Genomic DNA, 20212 nt, shown 5'->3' with positions numbered 1-20212 from the left:
GAAATCTGTCTATTTCAAATGTCTAATTTTATGCCAAAGCCATTCATTCTCTTTTCAACAAAAACCCCAACCAACATGTAATGTTTGCCAACAAGAGACAACCCAGAATCTCAACACCTCAAAGTATATTTTTGTGTTGCCAAGCAACACTTCCCGAGTGCAAGGACACCATAAATCTTTCCAGAAATACCATCATGGAATCAAGATCGGTCTGACACATCAAAGATATACAAATACATAAAAATATTTCCATTTATCATGAAAGTAAATTACCTTCTCTCAGGAATATTTTGTTTTAAGCAAAAATGTTGTGTATTTATAGCTAGGTTGTTCTCTATAGAGAGGAATGTCCAATGTAGAGGGAGGGACTATTTGGCAGAGCAAAGCTTCATTGCTGGTGTTTTTCAGCAGGCAGGATAGGCTGATTCAGCATATGTGATAGGTGCTTTGGTGGGAAGGAGAAATATATCTTAGTTAACCCTTCCCGTCTTGAATGTAAGTTGTAAACTGAGTTGTGTGAAGGATGGAGTGAAGTGGAGTGGAGTGGAGTGGAGAAGAGTGGAGGTGAAGCGGAGGAGAGTGGAGAGGACTAGAGCGGAGAAGAGAGGAGCCTAGTGGAATGGAATGGAGAGGAGTCTAGTGGAGCGGAATGGAATGGACTGGAGTGGAGTCTAGAAGTGCGGAAAGGAGTCTAGTGGAGTGGAGCAGAGAGGAGTCTAGTGGAGTGGAGTGGAGCAGAGAGGAGTATAGTGGAGTGGAGCAGAGAGGAGGAGAGGAGTCTAGAGGAGTGGAATGGAGAGGGGAGGAGAGGAGTCTAGTGGAGCTGAGCGGAACAGAGGAGTCTAGTGGAGTAGAGGAGTCTAGTGGAGTGGAATGGAGAGGAGCAGAGAAGAGTCTGAGTGGAGGTGGAATGGAGAGGAGGAGAGGAGGTATGGAGTGGAGTGGAGCAGAGAGGAGTCTAGTGGAGGCTAGTGGAGAGGGGTGGAGGAGTCTGAGTGGAGCCGGAGAGGAGGAACAGAGGAGTCTAGTGGAGCAGAGAGGAGTCTAGTGGAGTGGAATGGAGTGGAGGAGCAGAGAAGAGTCTAGTGGAGTGGAATGGAGAGGGCGGAGAGGAGTATAGTGGAGTGGAGCAGAGAGGAGTCTAGTGGAGCAGAATGGAGAGGGGTGGAGAGGAGTCTAGTGGAGCGGAGCGGAACAGAGGAGTCTAGTGGAGTGGAATGGAGTGGAGCAGAGAAGATTCTAGTGGAGTGGAATGGAGAGGGGCGGAGATGAGTTTAGTGGAGTGGAGTGGAACAGAGAGGAGTCTAGTGGAGCAGAGGAGTCTAGTGGAGAGGAATGGAGAGGGGCGGAGATGAGTCTAGTGGAGTGGAGCGGAACAGAGAGGAGTCTAGTGGAGCAGAGGAGTCTAGTGGAGTGGTGGAGTGGAGCAGAGAGGAGTCTAGTGGAGCTGGAGCGGAACAGAGAAGAGTCAGTGGAGTGGAGTGGAATGGAATGGAGTGTTGAGGTGGTGAGGTGAAATTGGGTTTAACGTCGTGCTGGAGAATATTTCACTCATATGACGACGTGCGTGCGTGTGTATATGTATGTGTGGCTGCTTGTACTAGCCCAGACTGAAGCTGGTTTTATAGTGCTAGCCCACTGAGATACCATGCCGCAGTTAAGCATGACCCACTCAGACACATTATACTGACTCCGAGCCGACCAGTCCTTGATGTACCCATTAATGCCGACCATATTTTAACGTCTTTTGGTATGGACGCGGTGGAATGGAGTGGACCAGAGAGGAGTCTAGTGGAGTAAGTGGAGTGAAACGGAGCGGAGTGGATGCTTGTGTGAGTGAAGGTGGGCTAGTGAGAGAAGATACTTGAATGAGTGAGTGAGGGTGTGTGAGTGGAGCGTCTTATTGCAGGCAAGTAAGTGAGTGAGGGGCTGGTGAGCATCTAGCAGGTACACAAGCTTAGACATCAACCAACAGGCTACCACCTTTCGTCACACAAACTTTGTAACAACACCATTGAGAGGTGTGATGATTCAGAAAGACATATGATACAGGCCACAACAGATAAAGGGATGAAAAATTCATATGAAACCAAAATTAGTAATGCCTGGACGACAACCTTTTTTTGTAATCTTTATGGAGCACATGGAAAAAGGAACATTATTACACAAAAACAACATCTGCTAGACTTCAGAAGAAGCAATCTAGCTTAAGTAACCAATCTTATTCTGAAATGAAGAGACTATGATTACTTATGATCGTAAAGTAAGTAGGTACTTCTATTCATGAATTAATCTACAGCTATTAGTATTAATGTGGGACATTCCACAGGCAGATCGCAATACCAGCACACTAGAATGTGGATTTCTTTGAAAGAGTAACTTTCTCCAATGAGGAGAGACATTTCCTGGTGGCAATTCCAATTACCTGTATACACCCACTTGGGCCAACTATGCAGCTGTTACAAGCAGTAAGCCAGCAAAAATATTTGAAAAATGCTATCAGTATAATCAACTTCCTCATGTTAATTATCTTAAAAACATTTCTCCATGTTTTCTAGAATGTGAGATTATGATCTGTCATTACAAGCTATGCTACTCAAGGTTAAACAAATTCTGAGTAAGTGTGTCATTTGTGTTTAAATACACATTGGTTAGTATTCCAGTTATATAATGGCTAATAAGATTCATTTCAGAAGAGTTGCTATGGTGATATGGGTCTTATTTCCCCCATGAGCCAGGATTAGAGTGCTGATAGATCAAGGAACACAACCAGGGCCAATCTGTGGTTCAAACCCTAAAGCAGTGGATCCTGGCACAGTCAGGGGACACAACTCCATACCTTGAATAGTGGCAACTGTGCACAAAAAATGCCATTTTCTGAAATCTAAATACCTAGTTAAGCATTCTGCATTCTAGTTTAACATATACTCATGACAACGAATAAGGGAACACACAACAGTACAAGTGTACATTTATTCTTTTCCAGGTTTCTTCACAAGGTATGTATTGCACTGTGAGTGAAATTCAGGAAATAAATAAAGGAACTGATACTTTCATACGTTCCCTTATTCGTTTCTATGAGTATATAATAACGAGTTAGTGAGAGAGTGGGCATTAAGCCTAAATCGTGTAAAGGTGTAACATGGTTACTATTGATAATATTGAAAGTGAGTGAGTGAGTGAGTGAGTGAGTTTGGTTTTACGCCGCTTTTAGCAATATTCCAGCAATATCACGGCGGGGTACACCAGAAATGAGCTTCACACATTGTACCCATGTGGGGATTCGAACCCGGGTCTTCGGCGTGACGGGCGAACGCTTTAACCACTAGGCTACCCCACCGCCCCATTAAGATATGAGTTAACATTACTTATTACTTATACCTATTATGTAATCCACACGACTGAGCTGAGTGAGTGAACACTGCTTTTTGTCAATTCAGCAACTTTCCAAATAATCATGACAGCTGTGCAACGTGATTTAAGATCACGTCACATCTAAAATATTATATATACTGTTACACTGCTGCACCATGAATTGTCTTTTTGAAACAATAATGAATTTCTCCATATTTTTATTGCCCTTTATTCATACATGATATATGATGCATGAAATATGATAGATAATTTATATGAAAAAACATAAGCAAAAAATCTGTGTGTAATTTCAAACAGTGTGATATTGATAGAAAAGATAGTGCGTATCTGACTTATCTGCAATGCTGATAGTATTGTGCAGGCCACTAAATAAGCATCTCAATCCAAGCTGTTTCACAGATAAGTGTTACTACTACATTAATACTAAGTGATGGGATAGGGTGTCCACTGTTGTCAGCCATATTACAACCTGGCAGCAGCCTGTTGAGTTTGAGCCCAGATCAGACATAACAGCATGAATACATGCAAGATCGTACACTAATCCATATTATTAGTTAGGCTGGCAGTTGCCATCCATGAGTCATCAGCATCAAAATACTATCAAAAGTATTCACTGGCAGCCATTGTGGTAGTCTGTCTCACAGTCCCTGAACCGCATTATTTTCCCTACTGCCTAGCTTTCCGTGCAATGCTAAAGCCCTAAATGAAGCAAGTCTAGATTCCCTCATGTTGAATTTCTCATCTTACTGGGGTTCCTTTTAAATTTAAATGGGTTTATTTGTTACTATCAAAATTATATATATATATTCAGAGACAAAGCGTTAGTCTACCATTGTGGCTACATTCATTAAGATATTTCTCGCTAGGGAGAGGGCATCATTTCACAAAACGATCATAGCACTAAGGTGATCGTGCTTTGAGGACTCTCATACTGTAACATAGATGGAATTTACGATTTATTGTCGTGATCTTAGCTATGAGTGCTTTGAGGAATGGGGCCCAGGTCTCCAACAAGACTCCTACAACATTTTGATCCTCAGAAATGGAATTATAACAATTAGATGTGTTTGTGATCTTAACATCAATAACGTGGTCTTTAAAGTTTCTTGTCTTCATGATCTTCTAACTTCAAAATGCAAATCAAAACTCCATAAGTAAATTGATGACACACCAAAATCTGAAAAGTTTCCAAATAATGAACTGTCCAACATAATTGCAAGCCTCTCCATCAACTCCGTCTGTTTAGTGTTTAATCAAATGTAATGCAGACACACATACCCCACTAATCAAAAAGCATGTTTTCAAATTAATCAGAACGGCTTCTCTGGGATACGCTGCTGCAGATCCAATACACACAGGAAGCAGCCATGTTGAGGCCATCACACAACACACTTTGATGATGGGTTCCCTGCTGTGATGTAGATACAAGTTCCCTTGGTTACAGCCATAGCTGCCATATAAAAGGGTGTACTCTGCACCGGCTTAGAAAAAATGCTGCATTGCAGGTTTGGTGGAATCTGTGATGAGAAGGTTATCTAACTGGAAGCTTGGTTCAATGTCTCCACGATGATTACAGAGACTACACACACAACCTTTGGAGGGTTTATTGTTCCCCATCTTGGTATCCGTATTACTTGTTCATCAGTCTTCTCACACATCATCTAAATGCCACTCGGGGCAGGGATGAAGGAGGAGGAGGAGGTACCGAGTTTCAAACTCCCCATGTAAGCTCTGGTGGAGAAAGATTTGCAGATAACCTTCATTCAGTGAATGTTGTCTTACACCACAGTTTGTTTGAAGCAATATCATGGCAACTTGTAAATAACTGATTCTAGCCCAGGTTGAGAGCAAGAACAATGATCTGGGTCACCAAGGTATGATGGCATCCTGGCTAGCTTTCTCGAAACATTTGTAGCCCTACAGACTTCTTAAGCCCATTCTTAATACATTGGCTACGATCAAAATTAAGAATTCTTAGGGCTACGAATGTTTCGAGAATAAGGGCCCAGGTCACATATTGTCACCATGTCACCCTCCATTCTAAGTATAACAGGCATGAGACAGTGGGAACCAAGACTACATCAGAAAAACACAGTGAGACACATGTACAGTAAATAACCATAGATAAGCCGATCTCATACGTAAGCTAACCCCCGTTCTAATTTTGTTGTTTTTCAAAAAGCTTTTGAAAATCCTGATTTTGTATCCTGACATAAACCATGAAGTGCGAAAACAAAAATATTGCCTCCCTACGCAAAATTACACACCATGTGAAGCTTCTTCTTTAAAGTGTCATTTAGAAAGCTGGTATGCAATAAAGAAGTTGTTAATCCATAAAATTTGTTCCTTTTCACCATGTAGGTCACCAAAGCATCAGTATCAGTTTGCAGGCAAACAGTCAGGGTTTCGTGACTGTGATACAACAGGAAGTCAAGTCATCTAAATGGTAAGCCACCACTGAGATAGCTGGGCATCCGTAAGTGGAGAATGGTGTATCCTCTACAATGACTGTTTGATGAGCACATTGTGAGTCAGACTCCAACCACAGCTGGTGGAAGTGTCCATCTTCAGGACTGCCACTACCACCAACCTGTGACAGAGCCACTGTAGCAGAAGACACCATGAACATTCACAAAGAATTGGGCAACCTCTGTGGTGCAGTGGTTAGAGTGCCCGCCTGGAGAGTGGAAGGTCACGGATTCAGTCCCTGGCTGCGTCATACCAAAAGACGTTAAAATATGGTACTTGTTGGTCCCTGCCTGGCGTTCGGCATTAATGGGTACAACAAGGACTGGTCAGCTGGAAGTCAGTAAAATGTGTCTGAGTGGGGTATTCATGTTTAACTGCAGCATGGTATCTCAGTGAGCTAGCACTATAAAACCAGCTTAAGTCTGGGCTAGTTTAAGCAGCCACACACACACACACGCACGTCGTCATATGAGCCAAATATTATTAAGTTGCGACATTAAACCCCACTTCACCTCACCTCACAAAGAATGGACAGTTACACTAGGCCTTGAGCCTCCAAAACATAACCTGGCCATTTTGAAACTCGGCACAAAGACTGAACTCAAGAACAACTTTTAAATGCCTTTATCTTGACACATGGTTCCTGTTTGTTCTTCATCAAAGGAAAGTCAAATCACTCTCCAGCTGTGCCATCCACTCCTGGGTTGTATTCACACACTTCATCAAGAAAGGGACATGCAAGGTTAACGTTTTGCAAATCTTATTCCGGAATTACTCAACTCTGATAAACAAACTTTCAAATAGTGTAAACTTCATATTTCCTGAAGCACTCCAAAAGCCCAGTTGATTTCAATTTTCAAGTACATGGACCCAGTTTAAAAGCTATATTTTGTAATTTGACTGTCATTGACATAAATCTTAAAATTATCAAATATTGTTGGGGTTTTTTTTCAGAAAGATCAAGACTTCATAATAAGTGATAATGAAAGAATTCACCTATCAATACTCTACCAATGACTACACCTAATCAACATGGCAGTTAGAACTATCATTAAGGGTCAAACAAAATAATACAGATCTATTTATTTCTCACCATACATACTTGTTCCAATTGCTATGAAAATCTACATAATTTTGCTAGCACCAGCAACATCATGCTGTCTTTATATATGCATGTAGAGAATACAAACATCTATCCCATAGTTAAAGAATTACTAATTCCTCCGTTGCAATAAAGCACAGGCTGACAATATCATCAACGGTTTATTTGTCTATGCAAACATAAGCATCATTACTTGCAAATGTTAACAACCGAAGCAGAAAATGAAATCTCTGCAGTATTACCCACCTAGCCAGAGATTAGTGCAGCATCGTGACACCAGGGAAACTACCTCGTGTACACATCAGACATAGCTTGTGTTGGTTGCTGATAAAGATGGCAGCTGTATGAATCTCCTGGGCAATATTCATAATCTGTGTATGCATGCATGCTTCCTGCATCCTGATTAACTTTTGAACTTTTAGCTAAACTTTTGATTCAGCTTATTGTAAATCAGTTTGTTAAAACCAAAACTGAAATTACTCCATTTGTTAAAATCAAAACTGAAATGACATGACATTACATTCAGTTCGAACAAATTTCATAACATCACCAAGTTTATTTCCGCTTGGTGCATGGAGGGTGATTGTAATTATGTTTGTGAGGCATGCTTGAGCGAGTGAGTTTAGTTTTACGCCGCTTTTAGCAATATTCCAGCAATATCATGGCAGGGGACAGCAGAAATGGGCTTCAAATATTGTACCCATGTGGGGAATCAAACCATGGGATTCGGCATGATGATCGAACACTTTAACCACTAGGCTACCCCACCACCCCTGCACGCTTGAGTATGTTAAGACCTGACGCACGCTGATGTCCCTCTGATCAATTTTCAAAGTTTCGTGGCCATGACTGGAAATACATGTAAGCCTACTGGTAGTTATAAAGGCCATTAGATTATATCAGTACTGGACATGATGAGCTACAATTTCAGAACTTAGACAGGTATCCATTAAACTAATTTCAGTCACAGTACAAAGAAGACCTTGGGAAAAAATATTCTACACTTCTACCGGTACATCAAAGGTTTGGCAGGGTTGCTGTGGAAATCCAACAAAAATCAACAAGAATAACCAGGGGCAATCTGTGATTCAAACTGAATATCATCGGTTTCTGGTACACCTAAGGGAAGCAACTCTGCACAGGGATGTATAGCATGTTAGACCATTTCTGCCCCTTTCTTAAACTGAAACTTCTACACTTGCCACATAATCACTAAAAAGTAAGTAATTTGAATTGCTCTTCATTCTGTTCAAACTTTGCTATTATCATTACTCAGATTTCATATACTGTCTGTCTGTATGCACTAGCTTAAAAAACATGAAGCCATCAAATATGTATTTGAGAAACCTTGAGAAGCTCATTTTTCTAGTTAACAGATCAAAACATGTTTATGACCACAACACAAACCAATGGCTTATCAACATTCACGTGCTTCAGTTGGAGCTGGATCTTTTTTGTCAACATAATGATGCATTTTAAACAACAGAGGGACAGCCCGCGAAACGCCAGTAATACACCCCTTCATCTCCATGATTAAACGACTGTTGTGAAATGCTCTGAATGATTGTGTACACCAGACAGTGATTGCTTGCTGCCAAGACAGAGAGCCTCCACAGAGCTGACAGACAGCATGTTGTTTCTGTAGAATAATCACTATTGTTCAAGAACAAGTTGCTTGTGTATAAATAACGTTTATGCATGGAAGGATATCATGGAACTTCAGACTCAATTCCATAATTCAGCCACAAACACTTCTAGAAATATTAACCCTCAATATGCTCAACATGTTGTTTAATGCTGTACGAACAATATTCCAGCCTGTCTGTTTATAATGGAGTCTGCACCAGAAAATCAAGCAACAGGCCCCATAAACAGGTACTTTTGGTGGCAAACAATGTTTCATAACTTTTCAAATGGTCTCATGGTTGTCAGTTGACAGTAAGGTACCTATAATCCTTGCAGGAATAACAAATGTCTGACCTAACCATCCCCAAATTAGCCATCTATTACATCAGCTGTGACAGCCAAGTATGCTTGTTCACTTGGTCTGGTCTAGTTTGGTGGTCGAACAATTTGGAACCAGAATTGGTTCTTGAATGTATGCTTGTCACCGGAAATCTGGTACCAGAAATAAGCTGGGCCCCATCTCGCATATCACAAGTTGGAGTGTGCAAAGGGAGCCGGGAACCAGCTTAGCACTGGAAGCAGCGCCTCACAGGACTTACAGGCCAGACATCATGTGCACTGATCAACATGATTGGGAAATGCTGCACCAACCAATTCAGTCAACTTGACCACCAGATCCCATTCATCGCCTCTTGCCACAAACCAGATTTTAACCCGATGATTCACAAGGCCTTACAACTGTTACTTCCTACAATATGTATACATACTGTATTTCTGAAGAAATATACTAACACAGTATATTTTAGAACGGTATAAACAATTAAAGCTCCGGATTTTGGTGACAGGTATCCAATATTAGCGGGGTCCTATTCTAGATATAATATTATATTTATAAATTTAGATGCACATTGCTTAGATACATATTGCTTAGAAAAAATGCAGTTAATTTGTTTTATATTGATCATGTAAGTAATAATCAGATAATACTAATACAGTATAGTTGAGAAAGGTATACACAATTCATATGCTCAAGATATTGGTCTCAGGTACCAAGTATTACTACTTTCAGATTTATATATGACCATATTGCATGGAAATAATGGAATGTTTTTGTTGTTTATTTATAAATGTAACAATGATCTGAGACAGGCTGCAAGCTGGCAACTTAATACTGATACATTATGTACTGTCGCCAACAATCACTGCATATTAACAGCAGAAAATGATACCAGCTTTCAAACTAATGCAGTATTCACCCTATAGATCATATCACCCGTGAAGATCCGGGTTAAAATTGGTCTTCAGTAACCCATGCTTGTCGTAAGAGGCGACTAACGGGATCGGGTGGTCAGGCTCTGCTGACTTGGTTGACATGTCATTGTATCCCAATTGCATAGATTGATGCTCATGCTGTTGATCACTGGATTGTCTGCTTCAGACTTGATTATCTACAGACGGCCACCATAAAGCTGGAATATTGCTGAGTGCGGCGTAAAACTCAACTCACTACAGATCCTATCTAATGGAACACCACTGTTTTCAAATTTACACTGATACATGTAAAAATCTTGACTCGCCTACTAAACAACAACTGTTTGATACTATCGAGTTGTGTTTTAAGCCACGCTTACCAATATTCCAGCAATGGGAGTACATAACAAATGGACTCCATACACTGTACCCATGTGGGGGACCCAGCATGATGAATTCAAACTGCCCCATGTTTGATGCTAGCTGATTCCAACATAAATTCATTAAGATTATACAAGATATTGTTTTTGAAAAGATATGGCAGCAGATCAGCCTTGAATGGAACACATTAAATTCATATTAGTGAAAGTGGTTGTCAAGGTGTTCTCAGACAATATCTAAGACATAAGTACTGCTGGATCAATCAATCTTATTCAGTACTAAAAAAGGCCACAGGCCTGTAGTAAATTTAAAGTTTACTTGAGTAGCTAGAAGTCATTTACAAATCCTTTTCTATAACAATCCTTTTCTTTAACCTCATAGCGAAACAGATGTACTCTGCCAGATTCTGCAATGATAATGTGGTAGCATCTGTTAACAGTGAAATTAATTTCTTACACTTGGATGCTTATACATTGTATTATAGCTAAAATACATGGAATTATCATGAAACGACCCTCCCATTATCAGAAATTTGCGGGCCGCTGCAAATGATATTGGACCGCTCAACCTTAACGACGGGCCACTATCAGTTCTGTTGTCAAGTGACGTCATAGTGGGTGCGTGGGCTTACGGTTCATTCGACATTAATTGGCTTTCGACTGGCAGATATTCTGGGTCAAACAAGTCAAAGCAACCCGCATTCCCGCTTTAAATTGCGGTAATATTGGCTTTTTTGTAGGTGCTAACCTTAACAATTGCACTATTAAGGCTGCTGATGGACCAAAACCGAACACTGACATAGTTTGACATGTTGCAGGCTATGTCGAAGGCCAAGGTGGAATATCGTCACTTTCTGTTGTGACGTCACTTGAATTGTTCGATGACGTAATTGCATTTGGGCAGTCAACCCCATCAGAAGTTGATTTGGGTAAACTTACAGTCAAATTCCTTCATTGTTTCCTTTTTCCTTTCTACACAAATTCCATGTATTTTAGCAATAATAACGGTAATGCTATTTTTGAGGGCATTATCATTTGCAGAAGCCCTCGGTCTTTTTCAACTGCCCTCCTTCGTCGGGCAGTTAATGGAAGACCTCGGGCTTCTGCAAATGATAATGCCCTCAAAAATAGCATTACCCTTATAATAGTATGCTGGATCATATCTAAGTTAAACGTACATGTACTAGCTATTCAGGTTATATGCTGCTATCTAATTAACAACCATCCCACTATTCCTCATCATGTACTTATTTCAATAGGGGGTTATCATATTTATACCCCATGTGATTATTCATCATATCACATGAACACCAGAGACCTTGACCTTGGAGTTACTCAGTGTAAGCAAACATATGACTCTTGATAGAGCACGACTCAGCATATTATCAGACTCTCCCACGCACTACCTGTCTGATCAATGTAACTGGAGGTATTAGATAAGAATAATCATAATCGTTATCAAAAATGTCTTAACCCAGATCTTATCACACTCTGATATTTTATTATCATGATTCATATGAAGGCAAATATCTTACTTCAAAACAATTATTTCACTCTGCAGTATATTATTTATTATTTCCCTTAATTGTTTTAGAATGTCATCTGAAAATAATACATCCAAACTAATTATATATTTTTTCCATATAGTTCTCTCCTTAAAATAGAAGTTCTTAATGTCAGTTGGTATTTATGTCTGTCTTGGCATTTCAGTAGCAGCAAGAATATCCCTGGAAGTGATTAACTTATGCGCAGTCCGTGGCTGTTGTCCATACAGAGATCTTAGCTAGAGATTGCTGTATATCTGTGTTGGAGAATGTTAGTTACGAGATTCAATTCAGTAAGATTGATGGCACATATACCCCTGTTTTTCTGTCATGGATTCAATCTATTCGTGCGTGGACAGATCACTGAGCTGAATGATATTTACCGATATACAGAGTCCTGACATTACCACAATTCTGCCTCCCAAATCTTCAACAAGCCAAAACTTATGTTGGTACAACATTGCTTCCAAGTTGGTGAACCTTAGTGATGAAATACTGTTTTGATGTCTTGTGTCAACTCTGAGTAAGTGAGTGAGTGAGCGAGTGTTCTGAAACCTTCAGGGGCTTGGAGCACACCAACCATTCCGTGAGCATCAACAGACATCATCAACCCAAGGGCACTCTAAGTCAGCTAATATAAAGTCACAGTTGGTATTCAAAGTGAACACCAGACATACAAACACATTCAGCAGCTATTGAGGCCATGTGAGCCACAAGTAGCATGTAATACTGCATACTGGAATCATCCTGCTCCTGCTGGATTAGGTCATTGACCCCTGATCCAATTTATCCACTTCTAATATATGTTGGGGACATGTTTTACACAGCTACCCATGGAAGCCCTTCACAACAAGCATGCTACTAGGTACAGGAATGATTTTGTTCTCTGGTACATACCTGGCGATGAGGTCATCGGGTGGTAATGAGTCCTGAAAGAACTCAAACTGGTAGAGATAAAGGAGAAGGATGTGAAGTCCAGTGTACAAGGAGGAAGACGCGGAACCCTGCAAACTTGCGTCCCAGCTTGCGGTAACACGCCCACACAGTCCCCACAACCAGGAAGGTCAAAAAGTAGACAGCGTTCAAAACAGACGGCAAGATAATCCCGCTGGCACCGATTAACAAACTGAGCAAGAACTCTCCGAAGAAGGCGATGACAAAGTTCACTCTGCGTCTGCGTGTCCCGAACCACTTGAGTTGTGGGAAGGTCCAGTTGCTGAGCTGCCTCTTTCTTGAGAATAACATGACAGATGATGAAGACGAGTAGTGCGACGATGAACACAGCAGCGTCTGGAACCACCAGCCGAACAACATCAGCAACAGGTACATCATCCAATCTGGAAACCATGAAACCGCAGTTATCATAAATGCAGTCAGAGAGCATGTGACACAGCATGAATCATCAAAACTGTCCATATACCTTAAAGACGAAAACCCTGTACACAAAAACATCAGCTTACGTGTGATATGTACAATGGTTCATCCAACACTAAGCAACACCTCTATAGTTATCATATAAAGCTTACAATTTTGAGGAAATACTTTTGAATTTAACAGTTGATAAGAATAATGACAACTTTGTGTCTGGATGTTTGTTTGTTGTTTAAGGCTACATTCAGCAATATTTCGGCTGCATGACGACGGTCTGTAAATAAACGTGTCTGGGCCAGACAATCCAGTGACTAACATCATGAGCATCTATAAGAGCACTTGGATACAATGGCATGTGTCAACCAAATCAGTCAGCCTGACCACCCAATGAGATTAAGTCACAAGTGTTATTTAAGACCAATCATAACCTTTGTGTCTTTGTGTCCTTACATATCTAATGATTAAGTACTGAGTATGTATATTCCATGAAATGTATCCTGCCAGTGGGTACAGCATCACACCGATATCGCAAACTGGTAAAATCACCTGTGCTACAATCATACAGCAGAGGGTATATCCTACCATTATCTGCCAATGGGGAATCAACTGTTTTATGGCACATCACTGCCAAACAATCGGATGAAAGCGTTTCATGACACAAACATGATTCCATGGCAGTTTCCCCCTCACGGAATACTATGTTCCGAGTCACTGCATGAGAAGTTACAGGACATCATCAGTAAAGTGCTACGTAATACCACCAGAAACATAACAGCATTAACAAATCTTTAAAGCTGTGATGCTTGTAGTGTCTATTGATTTCATCAGAGCTTAAGCTAATGTTTTACTATTTCATTGTAGATTATTCACCATGTTAACATTACAAACCTTTCAACTGCTATGAGTCTGGCAAGCTTCTCATTCATAGAGCCTGGGGAGAGAGCAAACAAATGGATTTTTAATAAAATACGCCATTGCCTGACAAAAAATGTGTCTTCATGACCTTGCCACAGACATACCTAGCAAGAGACATATATACAGATATATGTACAGCTGAACCATGATAATTTAGACTGTCAGAAGTGAAAACATTAAGATGTACAAATTTCTTGATTAGGCCAGACCAATTTTATTTCTTGTTTTACAGATTCGCCGGTCGTATTTTTTTCAAGAACAAGAAAAATAAAATAATAATTTTCCCTGCTCAAAAAATGAAATTCTAATGTTTTTATTGGCCAAAAATGTAAACTTACACAAAATTTGTATTTAGATTGTTTTTTTGCCCCATATACATGCCATAAATTGCCAAAAGTAAAACACTTTTAGCATTTAAAAGGAATATTACTTTGACTGGTGATTTTCCCCCACCCCCCTCCTGCCTTTAGGTTTTCTGAGGACAAAAATCTGTAAAACAAGAAATAAAATTGGTCTGGCCTTATAGGATTCTGGTGTACTCTGTTCACGTACAAACATCTAAAACAATATCCAAATCCAAAGTAAGTGTTTCAGATAAAATGATAAAATCTACACTTTCTTCAATAAATTGACCAGAAGCAATTCTTTTGGCACTTTTCAAAACATCTTAATTTGAGTCACTAAGAATCAAAGGTACAAAGTTATCATATGCATATTAACATCCCTGATAGAACTCTCATGAATATAATGTTTTCAGACTAACAGCATTTCACTACAAAAGCTATCAATGAAACAATTTAAAATGAATGTTTCACTACTGAAAATATTTGTTTTCAAATTACAATAAAGATGAAAGACATTCACAGAATTAATCCCAGGCTTAAAGGAACGAATAATGGATCAATTCCTTTGCTGCTACACAGTGAAAGAACCAATTATTTTAATCAATCATTGTGGACTTCTTGTTCACCCCTCAATGACTCACATATAACACACATAAAGAGAGAATCATGAAGTATAGGCACATATGTTGATTACTACAAACCATGCTTTTTATTGCAAGGTTTTCAAAACAAGGCCACAAAGAAGAAATCATTTTGTGAATCACTTGAAAAGATATAACAGTTCAACTTGAGGAATAAACACACCAGAATCAATTAACTTAAACAAAACTGACTTCATTATCAAGGCTGCTTCTTGAGTGAGTGAGTGAGTGAGTTAGTTTTGATCTACGACACACTCAGCAATATTTCAGCTTTATGGCAGCGGTCTGTAAATAATTGACTCTGGACCAGACAATCTAGTAATCAACAGCATGAGCATCGATGTACGCAACTGGGATACGATGACGTGTTGTCAACCAAGTCAGCGAGCCTGACCACCCGATCCCAGCTCTTCTTAAAGCTTTATCAAATAGTTCAGTTAAAGGTCACATGCAACGTAAAACACAACTTTGCAGATTCTGATACCTTTCGGTATGGACTTACCGAAACAAATCGTCAAAAATGCAAATTCAACTTATAAAGTTGAAAAATAACGCGATGAAAAAAAACGCGCGAAATCGGAGTTCAAACGTTTCACTAATTTTCCCCAGACTTTTCTGGGGAAAACGGGTTTCAACAGCTGGGCTGCGCTCATAGTACGTCGCGCAGTGAAATAGGTTCGCAACTGGGAAGCGGGTTGTCCGGTGAATACTCGATTGAAGGCTTTGGTGTAAGCTATTTTTCTAATGTTTTGTTGATATCTCACGAGGCGTGAGCTTTTTATATGTTATGACAGTAAATAAACTGTTTATATAATTTCACCACACGTTCTTCTTACCGAGTCACTTTCTCAGTTTGATACTTAAAAGCAATGTCATTATTTAGCGTTGACAGAATTTCTAACTGTGATATAGATATGTCGTTGTCACAGACAAAACTCAATGTCTTGTTTTATTGACATCTGTGTGTCTGCCTGCCTGTCTGCTAATGACAATATTCAATACACAGCTGCTATCACTGACCACATGCAATTTGAACTTAACACCAATCAGGCTATACACCATAAAGATAATGCATTGATTTATGGCCCGAGTTCGGTCTCTGTCACATTATGTAATTACACAGACAGGCAGGTGTGATACTTAAACACATGACATGTTATGATGTCTGTTGATTGCAAAATGTTATACACAAAAAATGAGCATGTATTTACAAAACCCAACATCTCTACATATACACACACAATAAGCCGTGAGGGCATCTGCAAATGAACCAGCCGTTACACTTGAGTGCACACCCACCCGCTCTGACTGGGTTCGGTATCCCGGCTGCTTCGTTTCTTGGGAAGTAAACCGAAGTACACAATATTGCACTTTTGATTTGCGATTATACGCTTATAATTTTGTTTATATGTTTTTTCATAACCAGCAATGTATATTATATGTCACGAATAAGTGATAATTGTGTTTTAATTATGTTTGATTTTTTGGTTGCATGTGACCTTTAAACATATATACATATGATCTAACTTTTCAAATTTCATCAAATTGAATCAGAATATGATGTGGAAGGCATGAAAATAGAAATAATAGCAATAGTACTCTCTTATATCTTTTTGTTGCTGCTAGTTTTAAAAACAAACTTCACTTGAATATATACTACTCAAAACAAGATGAAACACCAACACAGTTAGAACTCTGTGAGGTCCTATACCTACCAGCTTGGACAGCTTAACCACAATCATAAAACAATATTGAGTCTTCTTCTTTCTTTGTTTTTTGATAGTAGGATATATCTAGGGGTTCTCCCTGTCATTTATTAGACAAAAATATAAAACATTGTGTGATTTGGCATTGTAATGATAGGTTGAGAAATATAACCAGTGTCTTCAGTGATATTACACCACAGTTTGTGTGATCAAACTGACACTGAAGCCGATTCCATCAACCACATAGAAGCGAAATGAATATTATTTCCATCATTTGCAAATAGACTTACAGTTTGGAAACATGGAACCATAGGGCTCTGCATCTGTTGCTATGGCAACCAACACAATATGGAAGATACATTGTGTAAGAACGGCAATAACTCCAAGGGCGATGAGAACTTTCAGGTAGTTTCCTGTAGCACCTGAAACACATCAAAGGAACACATCCATTAACCATGCATCAATATCGTTAAATAGGACATGAAGGTCATTCAGGAGTAAACTGCAGTCAAATTTAATTAGATATGGCATTTCTTTACTATGGTTCTCTCTTCAATTATTAACTCAAAAATAAGATTCAATGCATAGATAAATATCGGAATGATTAACTGAAGTCTTTCCATTGTTTCTCAATATTCCTTCCTAATCTCAGGTTTGACTGACCATTATATACAGAGCATCAATAGCAGTGTATAAAATAGTTTTCAAATGTGGCCTGTCCAAGGACTGACTGTCCAAAAAACGGACCAGTCCGGAACAAGTACAGCCAGTCCCCAAAACTAAAACTCTTCATTGAAACCAAGTGAAGTTTATTGTTTCAAATATTACCCCTGACCAAAGGACGGCCTTACTTATTTAATAGACTGTCCTTCACAAAATAGACCGTCTAGGACGGTGGGACGGGCTATATTTTATACACTGTCAATAGCAGGATTGTGTCCCATGGCTACACCAGGATTTGCTGATCGTGGGGTTTGCCATAAATATGACCCTCTGTTAGCACCATATCTTTGTTTGTGGGTTCCACCAAAGTGTCACAGGTGTACATAACTTACTCGTCAACTCATTCCATGATCATGCTAAAGAACATTAGGTCAAAAATCTTCTCACAATGTAAAGTCTACTTATCCACGATTCAAATGACAGGCCTCATGGTCATCAGATTTTCATTACATTTCATTATATTCCTAGACAACGGTATTACACCAAAGCACATCATTACGCTCTTTAGCTGACTCATTTTGTTTCTTTGAATTCTTCCCAATTTAGATATTTAATTAAATTTCACGAATGAGACCTGCTTGGATATGAAAATAGCACAGCCTGAAACAGATTAGCTTCAAAAGTGCTGAATCCTTCACAGGTCTCTGTTTACATTTTATTTCATTGATTTGAAGCAATAAGACACACAACTGATGCAAATTGTTCTTTGACGATGGAAGACCAGAAAAATAGAATGGAGACTGAGCAAATGGGCTGTCTGTGCCAGTCAATATCTCAACCCTAAGTCTGTCTATGACATTGTATAATGGCATCAAGAGCAGACGGCATGTCCAGGATCAGTCATCAGGAATAGTAATGGACTTCTCCTTCAGCTTTAAAAACTGTCTCCATGATAATGTTCTATTATTTTTTGTTTGGTACACAGATCTTTCCTTCTGCTTAGAATCCAAGAATCACAAAAGTGGCCCTTACATGTACAAAGACTGTTCTGGATTTTACTATCAGTCATGATATCATCAATTCAAAAACACAATAAAGTCATCAAAACAGAAAATTAGATAAAACAACTGGTCTGTGATAATAATTATGTAAGATTTTGGTTGCCTTTGCATTCAAGATATTCAATCCTAAATAGATCTTGACAAATAAAGACTCTAAATTTGAACCCAACGCAATTGATGATACAAACATATCTGTGAGTGAGTGAGTGATGCAGGATTTCACGCGATGCACATTTGTGCATCCAATATGCACAAAGGTAGAGAATGGACATAGGAAACAAAAATACTGCATCGTAAGAGACACACAAAAATGCTGAGAGCCTACCTACATTGCATCAATAGTAGTTATGGTGCCTGTTATTTCACCCATCAATCATGACCATTGTCCAAACAATCACTGATTCATTCCACTCTCTGCAATAATTCTCTAAACATACAGTACACTGCACCATCCCAATACTTTTAAGGACCCTTATATTACCAACAAGGGCCTGTAAAATTTATTCATGGGGGTTCCGTGGAATTTCGACTCTTTGTAAGTCAAGGTAAACCCTGCTTATGTACAACACAAAGGACCATGAATAAGGTACACATAGGTTAGGAAACAGCTGGATACGTGTTATCCTGGACATATCAGCACAATGTACAGAAACCTGAATCACTCCAACATATTCTTGGCTTAGTTTTTTACCACAGAGTTTAAGGGTAATTTTGCAAAACTCATGCCAGACTAAATGAATCTGTCCTTCACCGCTATGATGATATGATGATTAACTTATTATCTTCAGCTGTTGAAGAGTTCCATCTTACAAATCACTTCACTTTTACAGATACTGTAAGTGGAATGTTTTGCAATGTTACAACAATGTTGGAAAGTGCGGTTAGGTCAAGGTCAGAGAACAGAGTAAAAACAGCAGGAAGTCATCCAGCACAACGTAAAGTAGCGATACGATGATGACCCAGAAGGAAATAGCCCCTCCCTAGCTCATTCCTACCTTACATCTACACTACAAGTATTTCCAGTGTGTTACAGACAATTGATGATCTACTTAGGGCTATACACATGAGTACCAACATTAACATTTGACATCCGTTGCTGGAAAAATAACTCTCAAGAGCAAATGTTGTATTTTCCTATCAACCAACTTGATATGAATATTCTTTTAACTTGTACTGAAAAAAACCTTCAAACAGAAAATATAATGACTTGTGTCTATTTTGCAGGCAACATCATTTGTTTTATTAAGGTCACAGAGATGTTCTTGTAAGGTCAAAATCATTTAACAGAAAGAAATAATGTCTCAAAAACATTAATAGTTTCAAGGATTCTTCAGCAACAACAACAAGAAGTTAACTGAATGCAGGTCTATACAACCATTATTACCATCACTGCAATTATTTCATCCCTACAATATACATCCAGTCTTCAGCTGAATCCTCGCGAGACATGCCTCGAAGATAAAACTGATGGTTATCTAAGTAGATCTGTTCTGTTAATTAGTGCCATAATGAAGCAGCTACTTCCGTTGATTACAAGAGTCAGGGTGGAGATTATCACTCAAGTTCATTACCATTACATAATCATGAAGAGTCAGAACTCTTGAAGGTACAAGGTAATAACACTGAATAACCTTCTGTCTGTCAGGTAAATATTCAATATAGTCCAGTTTATGTAGGTACTGCTGTCTGTGAACGTGCACAAACACACAATGAAAGCGCATCACAGCGCAACATGCAACAGACAGTACTTAAATAATTCTTTTT

The 20212-nt window shown here is 39.2% G+C and overlaps 1 protein-coding gene across 1 annotated transcript in view; it reads right to left on the bottom strand.

Annotated features, from left to right (window-relative positions):
- LOC124272586 (piezo-type mechanosensitive ion channel component 2-like) overlaps nucleotides 1-20212 on the bottom strand; it is a 133857-nt gene that overhangs the window by 91105 nt on the left and 22540 nt on the right. The window contains 6 exon segments of the mRNA XM_046707791.1: nucleotides 12645-12737; nucleotides 12739-12751; nucleotides 12782-12886; nucleotides 12888-13084; nucleotides 14007-14049; nucleotides 17015-17146. Of these exon segments, the coding sequence (XP_046563747.1) occupies nucleotides 12645-12737; nucleotides 12739-12751; nucleotides 12782-12886; nucleotides 12888-13084; nucleotides 14007-14049; nucleotides 17015-17146 (583 nt within the window).

Source organism: Haliotis rubra, unplaced genomic scaffold, assembly GCF_003918875.1.
Source record: "Haliotis rubra isolate DU_JTF1 unplaced genomic scaffold, ASM391887v1 Scf103, whole genome shotgun sequence".
Lineage (NCBI taxonomy): Eukaryota > Metazoa > Mollusca > Gastropoda > Lepetellida > Haliotidae > Haliotis > Haliotis rubra.
This window is presented reverse-complemented; position numbering and strand designations above follow the sequence as displayed.